The 27,592-nt window shown below is 43.1% G+C and overlaps 1 protein-coding gene, 1 long non-coding RNA gene and 1 pseudogene across 2 annotated transcripts; 2 read left to right on the plus strand and 1 right to left on the minus strand.

Moving 5' to 3' along the window:
- Positions 1-354: 354 nt before the first annotated feature.
- On the plus strand, positions 355-13,432 carry LOC120617030 (uncharacterized). Its single transcript, XR_005656751.1, has 3 exons — positions 355-910; positions 3,542-3,614; positions 12,900-13,432. It is a non-coding gene; the product is annotated as an uncharacterized LOC120617030 (long non-coding RNA).
- A 211-nt stretch (positions 13,433-13,643) lies between these two features.
- LOC120617020 (zinc finger protein 530-like) lies at positions 13,644-21,739 on the plus strand. The gene is made up of 5 exons (XM_039880585.1): positions 13,644-14,081; positions 14,799-15,023; positions 15,440-15,545; positions 16,823-16,949; positions 18,376-21,739. The coding sequence occupies exons 3-5, from the start codon at positions 15,531-15,533 to the stop codon at positions 19,758-19,760; spliced, it is 1,527 nt and encodes a 508-aa protein (XP_039736519.1). The 5' UTR covers positions 13,644-14,081; positions 14,799-15,023; positions 15,440-15,530; the 3' UTR covers positions 19,761-21,739.
- Positions 17,409-17,527, minus strand: LOC120617076 (uncharacterized; annotated as a pseudogene).
- Positions 21,740-27,592: the final 5,853 nt, after the last annotated feature.

Here is a 27,592-nt window from a genome sequence, read left to right on the forward strand (position 1 = left end):
ACTCTCTGGGAGCCGTAGTTGCCAGGGAGATGTGCGCAGGCGCAGGTTGGCTCTCTTAAGGGAGATTGCGGCGGCAACCGCGTTGGAGGAGATTTCCCAGGCTATTGGTCGCCAGTGGCGGGGCCAGAGGCAGAGGCTGCGGGGACAAGCAGAACCGGGGGTCCTGGAGCGCCATCCTCTGAATACTCCCTTCTGGGAGCCGGCATTCCGAATTGTTCTGGGACTTGTAGTCCTGGCGTCCAGCCGCGCGTTGCTTTCTGGGTAATGTCGGCGGTGAGCTCTGCGCGAAAGTGCGGTGGTTCCCATGAGAACGTCGCGTCCGAATTGTCTATGTCTGAGGTTCGAGTCCGAGTCCGAGTCCGAGTCCGAGATCGGGATTAGCTCGTTTTTAGCGTTTCTGCTAGAATACTGGGAAGAAGAGGGCTCCCGTGCAGGCTAAAGCAAAAAAGATCAGTGGGTTTATCTTTGCACATGCCATATGTTTATTCCAAGTGAAACTGGCATATCCCTCACAGAAGTGAATCCGTGTTTCTTTAAGCTACTTTCATTTGAGAAATGAATCCATTAAAAGTATTTTAATGGTTACGTGCAAGGGTCTTGTGCTTCGGATATACACGCAACCTGCCTCAGGGTTACTCTCTAGCATGTGATCCTGTTTACTCACCATATCTCGTCACCATAGTAGTTTTATTTATTTGTAATCCTTGTGGTTCTCTCACTTTATCGCCTGCTGGGACCAGTATCTTTTCATCTCAGTCCTTTCTGGATTGCTCCATGTACATTTGCCCCAAATCTCTTTGGTCTCCTCACTATTTTATTGTCCTCAGAACCTTTATTTTGTACTCTTTGGAATCTTTCTGATGCTGAATGGGGCACATTCCCCTGACTGAGGGTCCTTGGCTTTGTTCAGGTAAGAATTCAAGAGTGAGCCATAGTTAAACTGTATTAGAGAAAGAACAATGCTCCACAGAGGTGTGGTCTCCTCTCAAAGCTAGAAAATGCGACCCTGAGCGTCCTAAGAGGTGGATTCATATGTTTTTTAGTTTCTATGAAAAATTACTGATTACAGGGAGTAAAGAATGGAATGAATGGTTGGGTTTATCTTTGACTTCGACAAGGTATAGCTTAAAGTCTTTGTTTTCCTTTTATGATAAGGGTAAATGTTAGAGATGGGTAAATAGTTGTTAGTAATCTCTACAGGAATCTTCTTTTGTTTTTTGGGTTCCTCTTGTCTGGCTGCATGGCTGATGAACCAGTTTCCGTGTCTAACAGCACGTAGCCGGCTCTGAAGTCCCATTGATTTAATGTTTAGTCAATTAGTGTAGATCTCATGCCTCTTACCTATATTATTTCCACAATTTCCCCCTTTTATTGTCTTTTTGTGGGTTCTATATCAAAAAATGAAAATAAAGCCTCAACATTAAAAGATATAAGAACAGACAAAAATAGTGTCACTCTGAAAAATCTTTTAATCAACCGATGTAAAATTTAAAGAATTTTAATGACTTCGAGCTTCATATTTTTTCCGCTGTCTTTTAGAATCCCAAACATGGGACTTTGGACTAGCATCTGAAGTGAGGGCAATTTTGTGAGACTGAGTCCTAAAACCTGTGGAGTCAGATGTTGACAGCAGGTAGTGTCAGAATAGGATTAAATTGTAGGAAATGCAGTTGGTGTCAGAGAATTGTAAGTGTTGTCAGAAAACACCCAAGTAACCACCTGAGGAGTTGCCAGTCTCGATGGCCACTTGTGCTACTTACATACTGTGCCCTATAAAAAGAGCTCCTTAGTTTATGGATGGCAGTTCCAAGGTAAACAGATGGCATCCTCTTTGGAAGTTGGCCACTCTTACTGAAGACAGAAAATCAGTAGGATAAATCAGCACAATGGGCTAAATTGTATGCTCTTTGCCTCTATGCCTGGATTTTTACCAACTCGTGGGCGATGACCAGTGGCATGGCCCACTGGCCTGGCCTTGTTAGACAGGCAAAGTCAATATAGCCTATTAAAGGGATGCCCGTATAGAGCACAGCACTGTGGACATATGCTGTGGTTGATTGCCCCCCACCCTGAATGGACACATTTAAGCTCTAAACCCCAATGTGCTTATATGGAGAAGAGCCTCTAAGGAAAACTTTAAGGTTAAATGAGTTCATAAGGCTGGGACATTGATATGATAGCATTTCTGTTCTTATAAGAAGTGACACCAGACAGCGCTATAACACTTTCTCCTCAGCACCCTCTTTCCACCACTCCTGTCTCTCTCTCTGCCATCTGTGGAACTGGCAAGAAAGTGGCGATAGTAGTCCTATATTGTAGTCGTATCTATTGAACGAATACAATTTTTTAGAAAATGAACATTTAAATATTAAAAGGAAGATCCAACATGCCCACTACCATCTTTAAAATATTTGCTTCACTATCATCTTCCCTTTGACTCTTACTATTGTAAAAGTGGAAATTCTCCAGTTTCAGGGAGGTGATATCTCCAGGCGCCAGCCCCAGGAGAAGCACAACATTCCAAAGTGAAGATGATAAAACTGTCTACTAGGCCCTATTTGATCTGAGAGTTCCCCGGATACATTTAACTTTGTACAAAACGTTAACGGCTAACTTCTGCTTCTTGTAATCTGCTTATTCAAGGATGTAGTAGGAGGCTTTATAAGCTGCCTCCTCTGGAAGCTTGGGGCTGATTTCTTCTAACCCTGCGTGGTAGTGAGTCAGTCGACGACCAGCTAATAAAGGTTCATAATTAATCTCGATTGGCTCCATGGGTTTTAGAATCGTTCGTGCCATAACATTGTGAATTTCCTATTTAATGTTGCCACTCTTTCTTGATCACTGCATTTTTCATCATTCAGGTTCTGTTCGTTTCCACATTCTACAGAACATAACAACCTTGGAAAAACTAAAGATTTTAATAACGATTTTATTTAGTGATCTTTCTCTCCACTAGAAATTATGTTCCAGGTTTTATATAGTGATTCAGTAGAGCTATTAAAGTGCTCAGCCATTGTAAGAACCCAATGACTGCGAGAACACTGAATGCATATGACATCACAGATTTCTGTTGATCTGTTTATTTGAATCACCCAACCATTCTTTCTATCATATCTCTTTTTATCTCTCTTTATACCTCATTTGCTGTTCTGCCTTCAATTCCAGTATTCTCAATGAACTCAGGAGTGGAATCGTATTTCGAGACAAACTTTTAGAATGATTGATAATTTCGGATAACGAGGTGCTCAGTTTCATTCTCTCACTTATTAGATCTCAATGTTCTCTGTCTTGCTTAGTGTTCTCTGAGATTTTTTTTTCTCCAGTGTTCCACAGTTAAGTATTTCCCCACTATTTCTGCAATTTTCAATAGAAAACTTTATAATTCACTATTAACTGCTTTCAGTAACTTGTTCAATCTGCAAGTGTTTTTCAAAGATAATCTCAGCTCCCTATGCAGACACTGTCACTGAAATTACAAGTGACATAATAATTACTTCCCAACAAGGAGATGACATCATGGTGTCCCTAACATTTATTTCAGGTTCAGATGTCCCTTTCTATACCTGCACAGGTGCTGCCTGGCCACACACTCTCTTGATTGCAATTGTCATTTGGTAAGTGTCTTTTTTTTAGACGGGTGTCAGATTCATAGTAGAATTATTCACAGAGAATTCAGTAAAAAACGTTTATGTGTGTTTTCTGGTATTGGAACACAAATGTATTTTGCATATAGGGAAGAATGACCTTTCCTGAGAACACCCGATGCACTATACCCCTTTGCTCACCTGCTTTAGGGCTGCTTGACCCCTCCCCTCCCTCATAGTTTCACAGATTCTGAAAAATCTTTTCATTTTTCTCTGATTAAAAATGCTGAACCTCACAGCGTTCACTCTAAAGCCTTCATACCACCAACTGATTCCCAGCGGTCAGATGCTGCAGCTGAGCTCCCAGCTCTGAGCAGTTGCCTGGGGTCTGAGCACAGGGGTTGACCTGTGCACTTGGTTTTGTTATATTTAGTTGTGAGCCTGTTGTGCTAATGGTGTCTGTAACGATCTAGCTCTCAGATTGTTGCCATCAGAAGAGTGTTAACGTTTACCTCCTATTTGGAGACCTGAAAGACTCATCATCCCCTCATTTAAGGAAATGAAACGCTCATTTAAAGTACACTATGCTTAGTGTTTGTGGAGTTTTAAAAGGGGGATAATAGTCAGACTTCACTAGTCCTAACATAATAATATTACCCTGGCATGTAATGTAACGATATTAAAAGTGCCTTGTTATTCTATTAATCTCTTGCTCTCTCTACCCTCTAAGGTGTGTGTATAGAAAACTAAAAAGATAAGAATAAAATAAAATTCTAACTGCAGAGTTGTTTAATCACAAGGTCCACATCTGCCTCTCTAAGAGCAGGAGTCACTTCATTTAGAGCCTCCCTTTGTTGCCCTAAACCCTATGATGAGAGGAATATCATGCTCCTTTATTGTCATGTACTGCTGAAGTCTTTAAGAGCTGAAATGATTAATATCCACAGCAGTTTCCAGGTTTACAGGATCCTAATGGAGACTCTCTCTTTATAAAATGTTATTAATTCCCATACTATGTCTTCTTTAAGTGTTTTAAATGCAAATTCATTTTGTGATGTCTCTTTGAAAAGATTCTGAATTGTCCCTTTCCCCTTTCTCTTAGTTTACTTCCTGTCCTAATTCTATCATATTCCATTAGTTATGCCCCAAATTTCTTTTTCAATCTTGTTTTTAAAATTATAAAAATTTAAATTTAAAAATGATTAAATTTCACTGAGACATTTTAAACAAATCAACATATGTATAAATTTAAGATGGATATATTTTATAAAGCATTTACTCAATCCTAAATTGCACAATCAGTTTGGAAAACAAGATTAGAAACATATCAAATGTTATATATTTAGCACTCTAAACAGCTTTCAAAACGTTACCTTAGCAGGTGTTTTGTATCTTTTCATGAGATGGTCTGTCAGGTAAAACCAACCACAGGAGGGGACATGGGACAGGCCCTGGGAAACAAACTTTCTTATACTCACAGGTCCTAGAGAGACAGAGTCACCCATGCCATAAGGGGGCCACATGGAGGGAGCACCAAGGGAGAGGTCTCACCAAGCAGGTGGAGAGGAAAGAGAGAGGGAGAGAGAGAACGAGTCCATGGGCTAGTCTCATACAAGGGGTCAGGGTGGAGTACAGATGCAGAAGTCGTGAAGGGATTTCATTAGAACATTTGAACGTCCCTTGGGCATAGTCAGTATTGACCGTTGGCCATAGAAAGACAAGAAAGGGAACATGTGGCAGGGAACGGCCCTATCACGCTGGTGCACCTGGTCACCTGGGTGGAGTGTTCAAACCCTATTTTTGAGAATGTTGAGACAACAAGAAAACAAAGTTTTAGAATTTACAATACAGAAATCATTTTTTCACACCTAAAATTTTATTTTATTATATTATATTATATTATTTAAACTGGCTTGAAGTATACAGTACATTGGTTAGACATCTATAGAGTTTGTAAAATGATCCCCCCAATTGCTCCCCCCTCCCCAGACCCTTCACCTAGCCAACGTATTAATGCTAACTGCATTCCCTATGCTGTGCTCCCCATCCATCCCGTGACCATCCATCAGCTACTAATCTGTACTTCTTAACCCTTCACCCCATTCTCCCAGCCCCCAAACTCCCCTCCCTCTGTCCATCATCAAATTGTCCACTATATTTGTGAGTCTGTTTTTGAATAGTTTGTTCTTTTTATTCCTTAGATTCTGCGTATAAGTGAAATCATATAGTGTTTATCTTTCTCTGTCTGTCTTAAATACCTTCTAAATCCATCAAAGCAATATCGTTTTCCATCCCCTTCCTTTTCATATATAGGGGTCTTGTTTTCTTATCCTTTCAGCCACTATCTTTTGGTTGGAGCACTTAATTCTTTTCCATTTAAGGTACTTATTGATAGGAATGTAGTTGTTACCATTCTTAATTCCTGTTTTTGATACATGATTTTTCGTCTTAAAGAAGACCCTCCAACGTTTCTTGTAATACTGTCTTGGTGGTGATCAATTCCTTTAGCTTATTTTTGTCTGGAAAGCTCTTTATCTGTCCTTCAACTCTAAATGATAGCTTTACTAGATAAATTATTCTTGGTTATAGATCCTGGGTCTTCATCCTGTCTAATATTTTTTTGCCAAGCCCTTCTGTCCTGCATAGTTTCTTTTGAGAAATCAGCCGCCAGTCTTATGGGTGTTCCCTAATAAGTAACTATCTGTTTTTCTCTTGCTACTTTTAATACCCTTTCTTTGTATTTAACCTTTGGCATTTTAATTATGACTTGGTGTGGGCCTCTTCGGGTTCATCTTTTTAGGGACTCTGAGTTTCCTGGGGGTTTATGTCCATTTCCTTCACCAGGTTAGGGGAGTTTTCCATCATTATTTCTTCAAACAGCTGTTCAACATCTTGACTTTTTCATTTACGCCGATCAAGAAGATATTTGGACCCTTAATAGTGTCCCATAGGCTCCTTAAATTATTTTTGTAGTCTTGGCATCTTATCTCTTGGCATTCTGATTGCATGTCCTTGGCTTTCCTGTCCTCTAGATAGGGCATTTAATCCTCTTCTTTATTCATTTCATTTATTCCTTTGTTTATTCCATTTAATATACTTCTCATCTCAGACACTGTGTTCTTCATTTCAGACTTGTTCTCTTTTATACTTTCCATTTCCATTTTTATGTTCTTTTAATCACTTTGTTGAAGTTCTCACTGAATTTATCTACACTTCTCAAAAGTTCATTGGGCATCTTTATAACCAGTGTTTTGAACTGTGTATCTGTTAGATTACTTGACTCCATTACATCTGGATCTCTGTTCTGTTCTCTCATATGGTTTCTGCTTCTTTGTCTTCCCATTTTGGCTGCCTTTCCGCATCTTTTTCTATGTGCTAAGGAAAGCTCCTAAGTCTCCTGGTCTTATTAGTGTGGATTTGTGAAGTAGGTGTCCAGCAGCACAGTTCTGAGAGCGGTTCAGCTGCAGGCCAGATTTAGTCCAAGCCTCTACCCCTTCGGGTCAACCTGTTAAGATTCAAGAAACAATTCACAGATGCTGTGCTTATAGTTGCCTCAGAAGGCCACACCAGAAATCGAGGCCAGCTGCCTCCAGTGTGAATCTAGGCGCCGCTCAGCAAGGAGCACCTGACTCGCTGAGGATATACCTGGATGTGGCGTGGGTGGGGCTGGGAGTTGGGGGAGGTGGGGATTCAGGGAATCCTCTGGGCGGAGTGACCTCTGTTATCCAGTTTGATGATATCATGGCTATGGCAACATGGTGTCTGCACACTGGGAGACAAGAGGGCTCAACAGGGATCATTGGAAAACGCTGGCACTTCTGTACAAAGCAAGTCTCCCCTCGAACCACACTCTGAAAATGTCTCTCTGTAAGTCCCTGGTGCCCCCTGCGTGCAGCCAAATAGGCACTGGTGCTGAGAGAGAGCAGGTCCATCACCGCGAAAATCCACTCATGGACGCGGCCCCTTTAAGAATCTTCTGCCGCTGCCGCAGCCTCCTTCTCACTCAGCCGCTCTAGACCGGATAGCGCCGGGTCCTCGCCCCATCTTACCCTCTGCCGTTGCAGGGTGATTTCTTCCTACTTGTATGGCTTGTTCATCTAGTTCGCAGGCAATTTTTCCTTGATGCTGCTCCTTCTTTATGTCTCAATTTGGATTTGGTTGCCAGAGGGATAAACAAAACCCTTGTCATCTACGTCATTTTCTTTCTCCCAAAAATCATTTTAAAAAACCACCATATTGTAAATCATATTTCAGTAAGACACATCTGACTCTAAAATGAAATTTCAGTAACAATATGTGTATAGATGAAAATTTCAGTGTCGCTCTCATTGGAAATTGGCTTTTTCAGATATTTATGAAGAAAATGTTTATAATGTATGATTTCTTCTCTGAGTTGCCTATGTTGCAGGAAGTGACACCCAAAGGAGGAATTTGGACGCTCAGACAACTGTTAGAGGAAGGAGAATTTATTGACAGTGGAGAGCGTGAAGCATACAAGAGATCTAAAGCACGATCTCCCCTTGGTTAGATTTATTACAGCTTACATACTTCTGCAGTGCCCATGCAAGGGGCGCATGATTCCTTTGTCTGAGGTTTCACGTGTACTTCGTGACTCAGGATGGGAGGGGGAGCTTCGGGTGGGGGGCTCCAACGGAGGAGGAATTTCCAGACCACTGGCCTTACAGGTTGTTTGTTTTGTAGAACCCGCGACCTTGGTGTTATCAGCACCATTATAGGATTCTTGAACAGAGAGATGGGACTCCTAGGCTATAAGCAGGGAGCAGCACTTATTGATGCTGGCACCTGTTCAGCAGATTCCTATCCAAAGGCTGAGCCCCAATTGTCACATAAAAAGCAGTTTTACACCGTCTCGTTATTCCTACACGGCTACAGAGATAAGGAAGAACGTTCGTTGGTTGGCAAGCCGTGAATCAACAGATGTGAGCTGGAGAGTCCTTGAGGTGGGGGAAGTAGCTATAAGAAAACATGTTAGCTGGAGAGCACTGGGCAGAATGGGAGGCGGGGAGGAGAGAGCAGTTTTAACCGGCCGAGTCGGTCATTTCTGTAGGTCCTTTCCTTTGCACTTTTTCATATGCCTCCTCTCCTCTCTCACCTGTTCATATTCATTTCCAAATAAGCACTGAGATTATAATTGCCCCTTGTAGTTCTTTGAGTTTTATTTTCATATTTGTTTTAGAAATCTTTCAGTGAAAGTACGAAAGTGAAAAAATTTTAATTTTTGTAAATACGTTATGTGCTAAAATGTTTTTAAGTCCTGAGGTTTGGGGCATGCTTAATAACACTTCGCTCAGGCAAAATTATGAAAATATACTACAACTTTAGCAAAGAGATTAGACATTCCTTATGTTTAGATCTAATATTTATTTTCTCTAAGATTAAAGCTGGAAATATACCTCTAATATCTTAACTAAATCCAAAATGTTTTGTTTTCTAAAATTCCACTAGCCTTTCACAACGTACTTTTGCTCACACATTTAAGGAGACTTGCCTATATAAAGTACAAAAATTGGTGTCTTGAGAAACAATCCCTGTGTTTCTCAAGATTATAACCATTTCAGTTCTTAATCATGGAAATTGAAATACAGCTCACAGCTGTATTTCCTGTGATGCTGAAGTGACTGTGCCAGGACGATGGTGACTCAGGAAGGGGCTGTCCTGCATGTGGTTTTGTTCCTTCTCAATGTGAAGAATGTCCTCCACTTCATCAGCCAATACTGAAACATCAGTGCATCTGGAAGAAGGAATTGTCCTTGTAAGAAAGTCTCTCCTAAAATGTTATTGAATTTATTTTTTTTTAATATTTCAGTTTGTATCTCTGGATCTTTACCCACGATCTAAAATATTTTTATGTGACATCCACAGGGCTCATCCAAAACAGGCCGGTTGTGTGCCTGCACAGAGATTTCTTAATGCCAAATAGTTCGTCCAGCTGTTGTCAGAGAAACCATTGATATTTGCCCTTCAGCAGTTTTCAGAATAATGACTTGTTTCCCTCACATCTTCTAGCATTGACCTTGGCAGTTACTTTATACCAAGAAGATTCAGAATGATCTTGGGATCATTCTGCCCTCGACCTGGAATAAGCTTTTTTGCCCCCAAGACACTCTGCTTTCTTATAGTGAGCAACTGTATTAAGAGTCCATTACCGGGTGCTAGAATTAGGCATTGCTGTAGGGTTGTCCATAATTTCTAGATTTATTCAATGAAACGAGAAATGAAATACGCATGAGTTTAAGGTCAAATACTATGTGCATTACTATGATTTTTCCTATCGAACGTAGGTTTTAGGCTTTTATTCCAATTTTTTGGCTTTACATTTGCAGTTATTTTGTCTTGCACAGAAGTATTTATTTCCCATTTATATTAATACCTTTGTTTCCAGAGTGTCATACCAATACTTTTTGTAAAATATGCGCACAAAGTTTAAGATTTCTTTGCAGGTAGTTTTGCCTTCATATATCTACCTTAGGGATATACAGTCAAAATTCTGTATTTTCAATTCACTTGCAGCATTTATTTTATATATGGAGACCAAGTGGATATTCAATAAATTTTTCAAACTTTGAATTTAGTCTTTTTAAAATTTTTGATGTGCTTAATATTGTTTAATAACTATACGAATGATTGTCCACTCGTACAAATAAAACACTATGGCAAGATATTTTTCTTAAAAGTCTAGCTTACATTCAGCCCCATTCTATGTGCTGTGCCTCAGTTTTCATTCCACTGTGTACTTGGATAAACTTTAGCATCCTCTGCACGGTTTTGTACCTGGCTTTTCACTTCAGAATGTCTCCAGTTCTGTAGATCAGAGTGTAGAGGCCCTCCTGTTGCAGTTTATGGGTGTGGAAAACTGTTGTGCAGATGGGTCATGATGCGTTCATCTGGTTCCCATAGATAGACATTTGAAGCGTGTTTAAGTAGACCTTCCACGATCTGCTTCTGCGCCCATAAGCACACCTACGTAATGCCCATTGAAGTGGAGAAAGCATGAGTTAAGCTTTGCGCTGGAGGGTACTAGGCATGATGGTGACGGTAACATATTTCTTTTTGTTGGTTGAAGTGCCCTTCACATGGCTCCAATTAAAATCAGTCTCCCATTGACATTGATGTGATGGCTTCTGCCCAGTGGAAAATGGGGATTATCTTAGTCACTCTGATAGGAGTAAGAATCCTTGGAAACTCCTTCCTCTTTTGTCTTTATAACTCCACTTTGCTCACGGGAAACGTGACATCATTCTCAACCAACTGGGCTTAGCCAACTCCTTGGTGCTTTTATCCAGAGGGCTCCCTCATACAATGGCAGCCTTTGGATCGTATTATTTCCTGTATGAGACTGGATGTAAACTTCTCTTTTATTTCCAGAGAGTAGCCAGAGGGGTTTGCCTCAACACCACCTCCCTCCTCAGTGTCTACCAGATAATTAAACTTTGCCCCAACTTTTCTAGGTGGATGGAGCTCAGAATCAGATCCCCAAAGTGCATTGGGGTCTGCTGTGTCCTGTGCCGGATTGTGCACCTCTTGGTGAATATCTTTGTTCCTATCAATATAACTGGTCCAATGCACACTGAAAACTTTAGTGTGAAAATAAATTATGGATACTGTTCCACACTCGATACAGACAGATTGATTAAGTTTGCAGTTGTAGTCATATTCTCCACAATTGACCTTATGTGTTTGGGCTTCATGGTCTGGGCTAGTGGCTCCATGGTCCTTTTCCTGCACAGGCACAGGCAGTGAGTCCAACACACTCGCACCAACAGCCGATCTCACGAGGACAGAGCCACGCGTATCATCTTGATCCTCGTCAGCTCCTTTTTCTCCTTTTATTCACTGTCTTCTCTTTTTCACTTGTCTATGTGGATGACTCTATTTGTCATGCCAGGCCGGTGGCTGGTGGACACCTCTTTGTTTTTGTCTTCGTGTTTCCCAGCTTTCAGCCCCTTTGTGCTCATTTGCAGTGATACTCGTGTCTCTCAGTTTTGTTTTACTCGCCTGACAAGAAAAACAATTTTTTTCTAATTGATTGTGATCATATGACCCTGTTCTCTACATGAAATTTAATCATTTCTTCCAACATCTATCTTTATTTAGCGGACGAATAATGTTCAGCTTCTTGATAGAAATGTATTTTTCTGTGTAGAATGGGGTGGTTAGGTCCTGGAAATCACAATCCTATATGAGGCCTAATGTGAACATTATGTATGTGCTTATGGAACGATTACACTGTTTTAACTTCATCAGTGGAAAAGTTGACGACATTTTGAAATAGTATGACTGGAAAATTTGGGCAATTTGGATAACATCAGTTTGGATATTAAGTATATACCTTAATATGTAGTGGAATATTTTATATATTAAAATTTTTTGCATTTTCAAATGCACAACTTACTGGCATTAAGTAAATTTGCAACGTTGTGCATCTATCAACACTATTTCCAAAATTTTTTAGATACCCAAGCATGAATTGTATATTCATGAAGTATAGACTCGTTATTCACACATTACTCCAGCCCTTGGTAATAACATCTAAACTACATTCTGTCTTTATGTGTTTGCTAATTTTAGATATTTCTTTTAAGTGGAAACGCATTATTTATCCTTCTGTGTCTGGCTTATGATACTTAATATAATGTTTTCAAGGTTCATTCATCTCGTGGCATGTATCAGAATTTTATTGCTCCTTGTGGCTGAATAATATTCCATTGTTTGGACATGACACATTTAATTATCCATTTATCTGTTAATGAACATTTGCGTTGTTTCCACTTTTTGGCTATTGTGATTATATGTCATGTGAACATGGATGTACAAGAATATGAGTCCCTACTTTCAGTATTTTTGGAGTATAGACCCAGGAATGGAATTGCTTGATCAGAAGACATATTTACATTAAACTTTTGAGGATGTGCTATGCTGTTTTTCACATTGTAGCATTTTACTTTCCCATAAGAAATATACAAAAGTTCCAATTGACAGATCTCAGAGGCTCACAGGTCAAATGACTGAATGTGAGCACATGAGGGCATGTGGGGGGAATAGAATCAGCCAGAGTCCTTGTCACAGTAGACTTGACACAGAATTGATTCCCTGCACAGGAATCTTTTCTCTCGGCCACTATTACATTATGTCCAGAGGCAGTGTCCGCCTCCACCTTGAGGCGGCACAGAACCCTGCTATCAAGAGACCTCAGTGTCTCAGGCTTAAGTCTCTCTACACTTTTAGCAGTGACCAATCAAAAAATCCTGATCTCAACCAACAGCCCAAAGCCACTTGCTGCCTCTAACTTTCCAGGCATTGGTGACCTTCCAGGATATGACTGTGACTTTCACCTGGGAAGAGTGTGGACATCTGGATCTGGCCTAGAGTACCCGGTACTAGAACGTGATGCTGGGAAATTGTGGGCTCCTTCTCTCGTTGGGTAAGGCTGCACCTCTGTCTCGTCTCTTTCTTCTCTGTCCTATACCTACGTGGAGTCTTTTTCTCTTGTTCCTGACTCAACGTTTTGAAACTCACAAAGCTGACTCTAACCTTACAGGCTCCAGGCACTTGAAGAGAAAACGATAAAGTTCATTTGGTGCCCGCTAAGAGTGAATATATTTTGTGTCTGAATGACTCTGTTCAATGATACATCTCTTTGGATTTGCCGTCTTCGGGAGCGCCTGAAATAATACTTTTAGACTCTAGGTGACACGCTAGGCTTCAGAGTCTGAAATAATGTCTCTAAACACTTAGGTGATCGGTTGCAGACAACGCTCCCTTAATAAAGTGTTGAGTACGGCATCTAAGGAAAGGGCAAATCCCCTCCCCCGCCCTTGGAGGTTAGACACACTTCCCTCAGGGTGCCACTTTTCCCTGGAGGTTCAGGTGAGGGCGCTCGTTCCCTGGGACTTTGCAGCTGTGAGAACTACATTACCCGGAATACTCTGCTTCAGACGCCGCTGGCGTTGAGCCTATGAAGGCTCAGGAGAGGGTCAATTCTGTGCGTGCGCATCGCATTGGGGCGGGACTTCCGGCGTCCTCCGCTTGGCGGTAGGTTTGGCTGGTCTTGGGTTTGTGCTCAGATCACAGGCTGTGGAGCGGCGGCTCGGGGCGGAGGCTACGCGACTGGGAAGGCGCCGGAGGAGTTGTCCCCGCTGCTCAGAGGCGGGTCTGAGGCACTGGGTTGCGGTGACTCTGCTGCCAGGTCTCCGTTCCGATCGCCCGCCGCTCCCGCCCCGCCCACAGTGTCGATGGCGGTGGCCGCTCTGAGGGACCCGGCTCCTGTGAGTGCACTTCCTGGGCCTCACCGCCCTCAGTCCCTCTAACTCTAAAGCCCCACGTGCAGCCCAGGCCCCGGCGTCCGGGACCGTGAGGCGCTGGTGGACGACATCCGGGATGACAGAATGAGAGAGGGTCACAGGCGGAGCGGCAGGCCGTGTGAAGACGTCGGGGTACGATCGAGTCGGGAGTATTCTGGAGCCCTGAAGTCCGCCGGTGTGTTCAGGGAACAGGGAACATGAAGCAGAGCGTTCCTGGGTGACCGGCTGCTATTTATCGGACGCTGTGATCCATAGAAAGTTGTGAATAGAAAAGACCACGCCTGAGTTAGGCTTTTAAACGTTTTCCAAAACCTGTTCAGAGGAACAGACCAGAAGGGGAACGATTACAGGAGGCAGAGGGGATTTAGGCTTTGTCGGAGGTGACCCATCTGATAGGAGTCAGCCCTGAGGACTTAAGACCCAGAGATAACACAGTCAATCCGGGGTCACCCGGCTCCAGAACTGAGCAGGTGGATAAGGACGCCTGGGTTCAACCAGTTGAATCCTGCCATGGTCACCTGTCTCTCGGAACTTCCCTCTTCACACAGGCTGTTACAAGTACAAAAGCACTTATGAACTCTACAAAGATGAGGGGAGGGTGTTCTAGAACCTCACTGGGCCTGATCCCACTCATGATCCCTGGGATTGTGGTGTCCTAGGACTCATCACCTATCACTCTTGCAGCCCTTGGGCCTGGGGACCCTGAACAAATCCTAAGCCCAGAGTCCTCAGACCAGGTTGGAGGTTATATGGAGTGGTTCCCATTGCTAGCAACCAGTCGGGTGAGGTCTGAAGACAGGTTGCCCCAGGTATAGGTACCAGTATGTTTAGACTCTTGATGGTGTGATGGAACTGTTTTAAGGGAACCTCAAGGCTTCTTTCTTTGCCATAGGAACAGAGAGCAAGGAGACAGGAGTCAGACCTGGGATGGCTCCCAGAGAAGCTGGCTGGGTGTCTGTTCTAGAGATGACGGGAACAGTGGCAGGTTTTGGAGCAGAGGAGGGAGGTGATCTGATCAAGTCGTCATAAGGCTCTCTGTGGCTGCAGCATGGAGAAGAGACCAAGGGGGTATGAAGGTGGTAGGAAGACCAAGGAAGAGGCTACTGCCATAGTCCAGGTGAGTGTTGGTGATGAGGACCAGTGCGGTGGCCTTGGAGGTAGTAGAAGTATTTGGATTCTGGATCTGTTTTTTCAGTAGATCTCTGATTTTCTGATTTTGAAGGGGAGAAAGAAAAGGGTGGAAGTTGGGGATTACTGCAAAGTTTTTGGGTTTAGCAGTTCAAAGGATGAAAATTCCATCAATCAGGATGTGGAAATTGGTAGTAGGATTCATTTCGTTCGAGATATTAGGAGTTTTGTTGTGGTTATGTTGTGTTGGAGTAGAAGTATTAAGTGAGCAGCTGGACCATAGGTCTGGGACTCTGGGGAGGGGTGGACATCTGCAAAAGGTGGTGGATAGTATGTGGACCAGGATAGATCTGTATGTCTTAGTCAGCTTAGGCGGCTAAAACAAAATACCTTTATTTCTCACAGTTCTGGAGACTGGGAAGTCCAGATCAAACAGCTGGCAGATTCCATTCCTGGCGAGGAACTCTTCCTGTCTTGCAGATAGCTGTGTCCTCACATGGCCTTGGTACAAGTGAGTGGAGAGACCAAGAGACTTTTATCTTTCTCTTAAGTGTGCCAATCCCATCACATGGGTCCCACCCTCATGACCTACTCTAAAACTGATTAATTCCCCCAAATATCCATCTTTAAATACCATCACATCAGGAGTTAGGTCTTAACGTATGCATTCGGGGAGGACATGTACATTCAGTCTGTAACACTGTGGGTCACATTTAGTAGGGTAATCCTCGTCATAGTGACATTAATAGCAGTCCAAGAAGAGTAGGGTGGAGTCTGCGGGCTGGGTCTCATGCTTGGGCACCTAGATGGGGGTTGGGGAGGTTATAGATATCACAAACACCAGTGAAGGAGAGAAGTGGTCGTGGGAACAGTGTGGGAGAGGAGGATCTGTCAGGTGTCAAGGCTGTTGATTCACTGCCCTGTGGACTCACCAGGATTTTGTCATGATCTTGGTGTGTCTGAGGCGTTTCAGTCAGGTGGGTGGATTAGTTTAGGGCGCAAGCAGTCAAGAGGGAGAGTTACTGGATCTGGGGTGGAAAGTGTCTGGGATTGGGTTTTGAGTGAGGATTAGAAAGAGAGGAAGGCTGTGACTGGAGAGGACATCAAGTGCAGCCCCAGCGGAAGAGGGTCCAGGGTATAGGAGATCTAGAAACGGTTCTGGGTAGGTGAGGTTGAAGCAAGGAGCAGAGTCAGTCAGGAAGACCTGTAGAACATGGGCTGCCAATGGTAGTGGGGACTATTGAGGTCTGGGATAGTACTGGATCCTGTTTGAATTTGCCAAGCACTCTCTATATGCTGTATGTTGAATAACAAGGACAGGGAGATGCGTATGGTGCAGGGCAGGGAAGAGGTGGTGACTTTGAGAGAGAGATGTGGTAGAAAGTAATGCCCACGTGGAGAGGGAGTGAGAACTGATGGCCTGAGGGCCCCAGCATTGAGGACATAAGGGTGAAATATGAGCCAACACCCTTGGTTGTGTCTGGGAGGCATGATCTGAGTGACTGGGAGAATTGCCTGACAAGAGGAAGTGCTTCCCTGTGTGCAGGCCCAGAGCTCTGGTATCATCTGTTTGCCCACCTGCCTTTTATTGCTGTGGATGGATCAACACAGTGAAAGATCACTGTGATGAGATGAAAACAGAGTGCACGTCAGTGGCACCAGGACCTAACATCTCCCTGAGGTGGGGAAATTGGGAGATGGGTGGGCAGGGGGTGAGTAAGTGGGTGGATGAACTTGGAGTTCTAGGAGAGAAGCTGGTCCTACAGTGAACTGTCCTCATCCTGGCAGGGCTGTGTGACGTTTGAAGATGTGGCCATTTATTTCTCCCGGGAGGAGTGGGGGCTCCTTGATGAGGCTCAGAGGTTCCTGTACCGTGATGTGATGCTGGAGAACTTTGCACTCACGACATCCCTGGGTAAGGCCTTTATACTCCTCCCAGTGTCCTGATCTGGTCTCTTTCTTTCCCCCTGTCCCAGAGGCAGCTCTGTCCTTTCCACAGGCAGACTAATGGCTCTGCTGGCTTCCCCACTTTCTGGGCTTATGTGCTGTGGGTACCAGCGCTAAGTCATGTGCACCACCCCAAGCAAAGCACTGTTCTAGCAGCCATAACTCCTGTTACCCCAGTGCATGCAGAGAAGAGGCTGCGAGTCAGGAGTTTGGCAGTCGGCCTAATGGATCTCACCTTTCTTTCTCTGTCACTGGCAGAATGACTGTGTCTAGACCCATGGCACTTTGTGCCCCAGATGCTTCCCCCTTCTTCTAGCTGACATTTCCTCATGATTGCCTGTATCAGGAATTGCAGGCATTGTTACAGTTACTAAATACATGGTTCATAGACTTTTATTTATTTGTTTATTTTTACCTTTTTTATTAACACCTACAGCACCTGGTATTCCTAGGTGGTCTCTCATCCAAGTACTAACCAGGCCCGACTCTGCTTAGCTTCCGAGATCAGACGAGATCAGGCACGTTCAGGGTGGCATGGCCGTAGACCATAGACCTTTCTTGAAAGACTCACCTTTGAGAGTTTATTGTAACATTATTTTTTTCCTGTGGTCTGTTGTGTCCTGAATCGCTCTGGACCAGTTTTGACCAACTCACATATCCTGTCTTTCCCTAAGGACTTAAGTTTATCCTGGTCCTTACACAACTGGGAGTGTAGGGAGAGCCCAGGCTGAGTCACGGGGTGGCCAATGCAAGACGTGTCACAGATCTGTGTTCATATCATGTCAGGAACCTGCCTTGTGTACACCAGTGTTTTGGTATAAGTGCCACTGTACACAAATCATTTCTACACTTTCTTTCATATATTTGGCACTTTTCTGATTTGTCATTTCATCTGTGACATTTAGTCTCTGGCTGTCTCCACCTCTGCCTCCATGCATCAGTTGTTCCTCTCCACTGCACGGTCCGAGGTTCTCCCACAGTGACCCACACATAATGTTGTGAGCGCATATCCTTAAATAGTCCATAAACACCAGCAACTCAGTTCCAATTGTATTTTCCTGGTCCTGGACACAGCCATCCTTCTGCGTGGCATGGACGTGTCAGCAGTCGACAAGGTCCTACAGAAGGCTGTTGGCAGAGGAGTGAGTCATTGATCCTGACTCTCCACACAGGCACACTGCACTTCTGCCCTTTGTCCTGGAAGGCCCCCTTCTAGTCTATGATCTTTAGAATCCCAGTACTGCAAAGCAGCCCTCCATTCAAATTACTGCCTCATCTTGAAAAATAGCTCAGATTTATTCTTTGGTTTGAATGTATGCGAATGACACTTTTGATGGGACTTCCTCCTTCCACCAGAGTTAACAAGCACTTTATCAGCATTTCTCTTCTTTCAGATTGTTGGTATGGAGCCAAGGACGAGGAGACACCTTCTGAGCAGAGGGTTTCTGTCGAACGAGAGTCACAGGCCAGGACTCCAAAGGCATGTCCATCTACTCAGAAGACTCACCCCTGTGAGAAGTGCGTCTCAAGCTTGAAAGACATTTTGCACCTGACTGAGCTCCAAGCAATATATCCTGGGCAGGAGCCACACTTAGGTGGGGTATCCAGAGGCTTCTGGTTCAGTGAAAACCCTCACCAGTACCAAAAGCATGGCAGTAGAGAGAAAATCTTCAAAATGGGTACCGACAGGGCCTCGTTTGTGACAAGCTGCAGATTCCATGCGTCAGGGAAGACATTCACCTGCAGGGAGGACGGAAGGGACTTTCTCGCTACCTTGGGCCTTCTCCAGCATCAGGCCTCTCCCAGTTGTGAGAAGCTGCATAGCACTGAGTGTGGGGAGCCTTTTAACAGTAGAAAAAGTCACGACAAGTGGATTGAAAGCAGGAGAGGTTTCAGCAACACACACCCACTTCCCCACCAGAGAGTCTACCCTGGAGAAGGGCGCAGTGAGTGTAGCAAATGTGAGAAAGCCTTTAGCTGCAGATACAGACTTGTTCAGCGGCACCAAACTCACCCTGGAGAAAAGCCTTATGAGTGTGGCGAATGTGGGAAATTCTTTAGCCGGAAAACCCACCTCATTCGACACTGGAGAGTTCATACTGGAGCAAAGCCCTATGAGTGCATTGAATGTGGGAGATCTTTTAGCCAGAAATCTGACCTCATTCAACACCAAAGAATTCACACAGGAGAAAGGCCTTATGAGTGCAGTGAATGCGGGAAATCTTTCATCCAGAAATCTATCCTCATTAAACACCAGAGAGTTCACACTAATGAAAGGCCTTATAAATGCAGCGAATGTGGGAAGTCGTTTAGTCAAAGTTCTGGCCTGCTTCGACACAAGAGAGCACATACGAGATCAAGGCCCTATAAGTGCACTGAATGTGAGAAATCGTTTAGCTGTAAAACTCACCTCACTCGACACTGGAGAGTTCACACTGGAGAAAGGCCTTATGAGTGCACTGTATGTGGGAAGTCTTTTAGCGAGAAGTCTGTCCTCATTCAACACCAAACAGTTCACACTGGAGAAAGGCCTTATGGGTGCAGTAATTGTGGGAAATGCTTTAGCCAGAAATCTGTCCTCATTCAACACCAAAGAGTTCACACCGGAGAAAGGCCTCATGAATGCAGTGAGTGTGGGAAATTCTTTAGCCGCAAAACCCACCTCATTCGACACCGGACAGTTCACACTGGAGCAAAGCCTTATGGGTGCACTGAATGTGGGAGATCTTTTAGCCAGAGCTCTGGCCTCCTTCGACATAGAAGAGCTCACGTGCAGTGAATGTGTGAAATTGTTTAACTACAAATCTGACCTCGGTCAATACTGAAGAGTTCACAGTAGAGAAAGGCCATAGGTACAGAAGGAGTGTGCTCTTTCCTTACTTAATGTGACAGTATTGGAGGAAAGCCTCTATGAGGAGCTGTCTGCCTGAATTGACTCTCATCTGGGTACGCATCCACGGTCTGGAGATTACCCATAAGTTTCAGTTGTGTGGGAAGCATGTTTTACCTCCTCAGGGGTCCTTGCCGGATTTACGTTACTGACAGTTTCCGTGGCAGAGGACATTTCACTTCTACCACCTGGCAGCTCCACACAGGGTCCATTAGCCACCACCCTAACCAGCTCAAGGAAGTGGACCTCTGTGTTCTCCCATTTGTTGGAGGAAGTCATGTGTGTCCTGAGCCCTTCTCTCTGACGTTAGGGCATGGACCTCACGCTATATTGGCCCAGAGAACTTTGAGTTCTGGTGGTTTGCAGAGGAGGACTAGCTTTTTCAGGGACATAGTTGGTCTCAGATAGTGCTCGTGATGAAGTTTTCCAGCTTCCAAGTCACCAAACCAGAAACCGCCTGTCACACATTGTTCTGGTTTATGCAGCAACAATAAAGGCATTTTTGTTTCAGCACCTTTAATCTTGGAAACTCTATTCACTGTATGGGTAGTTTGAGAGCACAATAGGACTCTGCCAGCTCGAAAGGGAAACAGCTTTTGTGAGGACCCAAACTGTGCCCCAGAGAGACAGTATTATGGCCAAATAGAGCAGTCTCCAGTGTTGGCCTGGTTGGCATTGCTGCCAGTGCCTCCTAGGAAAGACTGCTTTGTGGTCCTAATTTTTTTGCCTGGATGCCAGAGGTCTGTGGGTTCAGAGGTCACCTGAGGAAGAGGTAATTGTGGCACCTCCAGTGCTTCTGGAGACAATAAATATTTTTCTTGCTCATAGGAGATGGCACATAATGCCCAGCATTGGTGATGAGAACCTTAACCCAAGGTTCTGCAGAGGATACACATGCCCCAGATACCCAGAATTCAGTCGGCTAGTGTCACTAGTTCTAAGACTCCACTTGCAGGGGATACTGCGATTGGTACAGAAACATGGGATTAATAGAGAGTGGAGGAGGCTACAGCAAACTGCATGGAATGTGCCTCTTCTAAAGATGCATTCAAGTTCTGATGACTGCAGGATGAGCATGTACAGAAATCTGAAGACTTCCAGGTATATTTATCTTACGTAGCTGAAGTCAAAATATTTTGTCAAAATATTTGGCAGGCAAAGTAATCTTAGGGTTTTGTGGATTCCTGTAGATGGGGCTGTTCACCACCAAGCCATTGCTATATAGGCAACAAAAGGATGGAGAGGAGAGAGGTCCTATAGTCCAGGGATGTGACTTTTGTGAGCCAGCCAGCATTCCCCTTGACTCAAGTGGAAATAGCCTTCATTCTTTGCCACCAAGGAAAAGCATGAGGAGTGAGATATGGAGCCAAACCTGATTTCTGAAGACTGCGAGATTTAGATTTTATTGTGAACCATTTTTTAAAGCTATGTTAAGGTATAATTAACATAGAATAAATTGTACATATTTAAAGTATACAACTTGATAAGTTTTGACATGTATAAACTCATGAAACCCTCACCATTACCATGATAATGAGCACATCTATCACCTGCATATTTTCCTCATGCCCTTTTATAATTTCTCCCTGGCCCTCCAGGTGACCACTGATTTATGTTCATTTACAATTGACTGCATTTTCTAGAAATTTATGACAGATCATAAAGTGTTTACTCTTTTTCTGGTTTTATTGATGCTGCATAGTTACTGAGATTCATAAATGGTGCCTGTACGAATATTTTCTACTTATTTCTGAGTAGCTTTCTCACGTATCATCAACTATGTTTATCCATTCATCTGTTTATAGACATTTGGGTTATTTCCAGTGTTAGCAATTGCAAATAAAGCTGATGGGAACATTTGTTTGTAATTCTTTATATGGATATACGTTTCATTAATATTAATAACTGAGTGCAATGCCTGAAACATAGGGTAGGTGACTATCTAACGTTAAGAAATTGCTGAACTAACATGGTTGTGTCTTTTTGCATTCCCACCAGCAATGTGTGAGACTTCCAGTTCCTTCACACTTGTCAATACCTGGTAAGGTTACTTTTTAATTTTACTTTTTAAAATAAGTGTGTAGTGGTGTCTCACTAGTTTTAATTGCATTTCTCTAAAGATTTAAAATGTTGAGCATTACAGAAAGTGTTTGCAACCTATTTGTCTTTAGTAAAATGCCCTTTCTTTGGCCAGCAGACCCTTCGATGTTGAAGGCGTTAGTAACTCCTCCGCATTTCCTCGATAACCTGCTGTGATTATTCTCCCTCTCGTGGCTTACCAAACACACCAAACTTCCTAGATAAAGTCGTATTCTTAAAAGGAATAGATGGTATCTCAGAGAAGTCAAGAAGGAACATTATGTGAAAAACCAATTGTGATTTCTGGAATTGGCACACACGCTGATAGGCAGAAGGGATACATCTGAGGGACTCGGAGGCACGTGCTACCTCATGTACTTGTTTGGGGGCTGCCTGGAGTCTCCCCTCCCTTGTTTCCTCTACAGCCTCTCTGAATTATTCTCCCTCACGGCTGATCACACACATCAAACCTCACAATATCCATTCTAAAGGCTTCACAGGAACTGAAGAGCAAGGAGACTGTTTTACTCACAGCTTCTGAGTGGGAGTCTCCAGACTAGCAGCTCCATAGCAGTTGTTTGTATATGCGTGTTTTGAGTCTTTTGAGAGTGTGGTTTGCAGGTAGGATCTATGGGAGATTTTACTAAGAGCATTTTTGCCTTCTCCCCCGTCCTCGTACTGTGCCTTAATTTTGATCATTTCTCGGATGACAAGTACGTTCAGCATCGCCGCGAAAGCCAGAGAGTGAATTTGGATGATAAAATTTATCCAAGAAGAATGACACTGTTGTATTAATCATTTTTTATTTTCTGTACATTTTGATGTTTTGGCACCTTAACATCTTAATATCAAAACCCCCTGGGCTAGCCAGTTCTTAGAAATAGCACAGGGCCCTGCCAGGAGTAAGCCTTTAATATGCAGACTAACTGGTCCAGAGCCAGCTGTCCTCTGTCTGGCCCATATACCTCAAGAGGTGACTAGTGACCCCAGAGGTGATTAGTATCCCTGGGCAACTTAAAAGACAAAGGCTCACACCAAAGGAAGCAAGGAGAGGCTTCCTCCAAGGGGACCATGTTGGAGGCCACTCTGGTCAACCCACCGACCAGCACTGAGGTCAGCAGGGGTTGCTCGGGCCCTCTACTGGGGTTCCCCTGCCTTGTAAGCGATTGAGCGCCTGAGCCTGTCCCTCTGGAGGCCGTCTCTGATAGACACTCTGGGTGTTGGTCCCTGCAAGCTACAGGGATCTGCAGGCAGGTGGCTCGGGTCACCCTCCTCATGGAAACATGTAGCATGTTTCAAAGGCCAACCTCTGGTGTTACTGGCTTTTGCTGTTCACCCCCAAACAGAGAGAATATAAGAGATCCCATCCTTGGAGACCTGTGGCTCTTGTTTAGTAACAACCAAAAAGAAAAAGAAAAAGGAAGGAGCACTTTGATCTTACTTAAAACACGAGAGGAGGTTTCTCAGGTTATTAAAGATGGCAAACCTCCCTGTCACTGTGCTGGGCACTTTTATGCTGCTACCTGTTAACCTGCTAAGTGTCTCCTTAAAACCAAACGGCTATAAAATCAGGGTACCACTCCATGGCCCTCTCAGAAACAGACACCAGCACCTCTGAGAATGTTTGGGACACCCTGAAAGGGAGGCCGCTACTCAGAGCAGAAGCCACTTGGGACTACCAGGAGCTTATCAGGTAAGCACCCAAAAGGGGAAAAAAGAAAATATATTGTGGATGCACAGGAGACCAAAAAAAGAAAAGAAAAGAAAAAGAAAAGAAAGAAAGAAAAAAGTATAACTAACTGCCTAGAGACAAAGTCATTTTAAAAGATTTTGCTTAATCGATAGATGGGAAAATGAACTGTCCCAGAAAGAGGTTGACTGACTGGAGGCACCAGGCCCCTTACCTCTCCCCGCTTTTCCTCTTATCAGCCAGAGACAGAAACTAAAGACTGCTGCTCCTGGCAACTAAAACCCTAAAACAAACAAACAAACAAAAAAAGCGGGTGGAGGTGGGGAGTTGAGGGGAAAACTGAACTTGAGATGACTACACACCCAAGGGAGAAAAAAAAAAGGAAATTTAAACCTTAAGTACTAAACTTAGGCCTGGTCTAGCAAACATAATGCTAGCCCTAGATTACTTACTGATTTTAAAACCAATCCTGAGATACAGGGGGAGAAAATAAAAGATAACTAAATAAAGCATGTATATATACATAATACTTTGTATCATAAAATTTATATATGTAGCTAAATTAAGTTTTATGATTGGACCCAATTAAAAATCCAAAATGTGTATAAATGACAAACCAATGTACTATATACCTGAAACTAATATAAAAAAATTTTTAAAATGCAAAATGTATATACTAAATGTACATACTAAAAAATGTTTATAACAAAAAGATAAAAAGGTCACTGATTGGCTTTTGTACTTCTACAACCTAGATGCTAAATGAACTCTAACATTTGCTGAAATGCACCGTTGACAAAACCTCATGGACTAAATCCTGGGACACAAATTATGGTTATACCTGAGGATCCCGCTAAATTTAAACATTATGTCCCCTCTAATTTTAAGAAGGTGACAATATAAAATGGGGAAGGGATGGGTATGCCTGCCTTCACAGCTTTGCCTTAATTTTCCATAGTCATTGTACCCATTGCTTTAAAATATTCCATTTTGGGCACCGATGCTCTGACATGATAAAAAATAAAATTAAAGTTATTCTTTGACACTTTTACAAATTGGCTTGATAAATGAGACTCTATGAACACCCAGTTAAAATAGTGAATATAGGCCAAGAAAAGTTAAAACAGGACCTTCAAGGATTAAAGCTTATTGTATGATAATAATAATAAAATAATAAAAGGGTGATTATCCCCACTGTTTCTCTTCTTGACAGCCCAATTTTGTTCTTAAATCTGGAAAAATTAAAGAGCACCTCTCAGTGGGTTACTGCAACCTTAATGCTGTGGTCCCACGCACCAGGTCCCACCCATGCCTAGTACCCAATACTATTAAAATTACTGATTCTCTTCACTCGGCAACCGGTAAATACTCTGCTCTTACAGTTTTGGTTAACGTAGTTCTGTTTAGTGCCTGATTCAACAGCCTCTCAACTGAAATTTGCTTCCAGCTCCAAAGGAACACAACACACCTTTCCCTAGCTACCTTAACATTTACATTCCTCATTACAAATTTTATTTCCAAATTAAAATCAACATGCACTCCTGCTAGTGCCTTCAGAACCTCCTTTACCGTAGAGGCTTCTGCCTCCTGGGGCCTTGACATGTATGATGGCTAAGTGGTCCAAGGGCTTCTGCTACAGGAAATACCCTTCTCCTCTCTGCCTTGAGCTATATATACACTATTGAAACCACAATGATAGGCTACCTACTGGGCTCTCCACACTCAGCTGCCAGGGTTCCTAAGGAAGAGAGGATACATGAGGACAGACTGCAAGGAAAATACCCAGTTCTTCTCTGCCCCTTATGAGATGTGAGCACTGCAAAGCAGAAATGAGAGGAACTTCCTTGCCGTGCACTGGCTATTTGCTATATTGCAAATCATTTTAGGGTCAGGCTCGGTCTATCTGATTCTGTCTACAATCTGACCTGGCCATCATAAGTGCTTCAACACATGGGAGGAGAGGATGAGTTCATAAATGAACAATATTCAGAGACATACATTCTAATGTTGATAATGATCTGACAGTTTACAGAAATGGTTTGTTTTGTGCAGCAGGCAAAGCAGAGCCCGGAGACTTGGTATCTGTGCTAAAGAGCGCGAAGGGGCTCAGAGTGGGGGAGCATGCAGCTGTCGGTGCACTGGTGTTCACTGGCCACCGCTATATTCATCAAAGTAAGTCATGCTGAAGGAAAAGATTGAAGACAGTGAGTTAGAGGAGAAAAAAATGAGCTCATTAGGATGAGGATGCTCTGAGGGGCTCTGGTCTCCAGGGAGCATTTGGGAGAGAGAGGATTTTGCTGCGAATGTGTAGGACGTTCTTTTTATGTCTACACAAGATGATCACCATGGAGCCACTGACCCAAACCATAAACCCCAAACTCAGCACTTATCAATGGAAGAAAATACCAGTAACTTCAATAAACATCAATTTCTCTCAGCACTACCATCCCAGTTAGTATTGTTAATGATACTGAAGCATCACAGGATGATTGTACTGCAAATTTTTAAAACTTTCATTTAAAAACTTTGCAGTACAACATCCCCACTAATAGGCTGTGGGGACCCTGCCCAGATGACCAGGTATACCAGTTTGATAAGGCTGGTACCTGCCAAAAGTTCCCCTCCTGGCCCTCCCTTGACTGTGACCTAGTGACATCCAAACACATCGACAAAATCCCTTCATGCCTTTTGCTGCGTGCTCCCCCGACCCCCAATCGAGGCACGTGCTCACGGGTCTTCTCTCTCTCTCTCTGTCTCTGTCCTCCATGTGCTTGGTGGAACCCAATCCCTGGGTGCTCCTCCCATATGGCCTCTTTCTTGGGGTGCAGGGACATATGAGTATAATAAATTCTTTAATTCTGTATGACTGTGACTAATTTTTGCAGCCCTGTTGGAATGATCCTTAAAGTTCCCACAAAGGGACATACTCCTCCATTTACAACGCACATACTGTGAATTATAACAGGTGTATACTCAGTTGTTAAGAGCTCAGCTTGTTCTTACGTGCCCCAGAAGCAGGAGGATGAAGGTTTTGAGTTCAGTGTATTTTTACTCAGGAAGAGACTTCAAGAAGGGGCTATAACAGAGAAGGCAGAGGACAGATGCCAGGCATCCATAAGACAGGAAGGTGAGAAGGACTGAAACTTTAAAGGACCCTCAGAGAATATGCCTCCTACCTATATTAGTCACGGCTCAGATTGTAACCCCAGGAGAAAAAAATAATTAAATTTCCACACAATATTTATTAGGTTTTCTAACAAATACTCTATTTACCAAAAAATGTTTTGTGCCTAAGAAGGTTCATTTACCGAGTTTCATTTCCCGTGGGGACAGTGGCTGTCATGCTCACTGAACACTTGTGGAAAGCCAGCATTTCACCTATAAGATAAAGGTTTGGGCCTGACAAGGAAAACAATTTTTTCTAATTGATTGTGATCATATGACCCTGTTCTCTACATGAAATTTAATCATTTCTTCCAACATCTATCTTTATTTAGCGGACGAATAATGTTCAGGTTCTTGATAGAAATGTATTATTCTGTGTAGAATGGGGTGGTTAGGTCCTGGAAATCACAATCCTATATGAGGCCTAATGTGAACATTATGTATGTGCTTATGGAAGGATTACACTGTTTGGGCTTCATCAATGGAAAAGTTGATGACATTTTGAAAGAGCATGACAGGAAGTTTTGAGTTTAGGAATTTGGAGAAAAATCTGTTTAGGTGTTTTTTGTGGATATGTATATGGTAGGAAATTTTATGTACTTGCCATTTTAATCATTTTCAAGTATACAATTCAGTGGCATTAGCTAAATTTGCAATGTTGTGCACATACTGCCACTATTTCTAAATATTTTAGAAACCCAAATATAAATTGTAAATCCCTTAGGCAGTGATTCCTTATTCACTCCTTACTCCAGCTTCTGGTAATAACATCTATTATCTGTCGTTT

Source organism: Pteropus medius, unplaced genomic scaffold (genome assembly GCF_902729225.1).
Source record: "Pteropus medius unplaced genomic scaffold, Ma_sr-lr_union100, whole genome shotgun sequence".
NCBI classification, from domain to species: Eukaryota; Metazoa; Chordata; class Mammalia; order Chiroptera; family Pteropodidae; genus Pteropus; species Pteropus medius.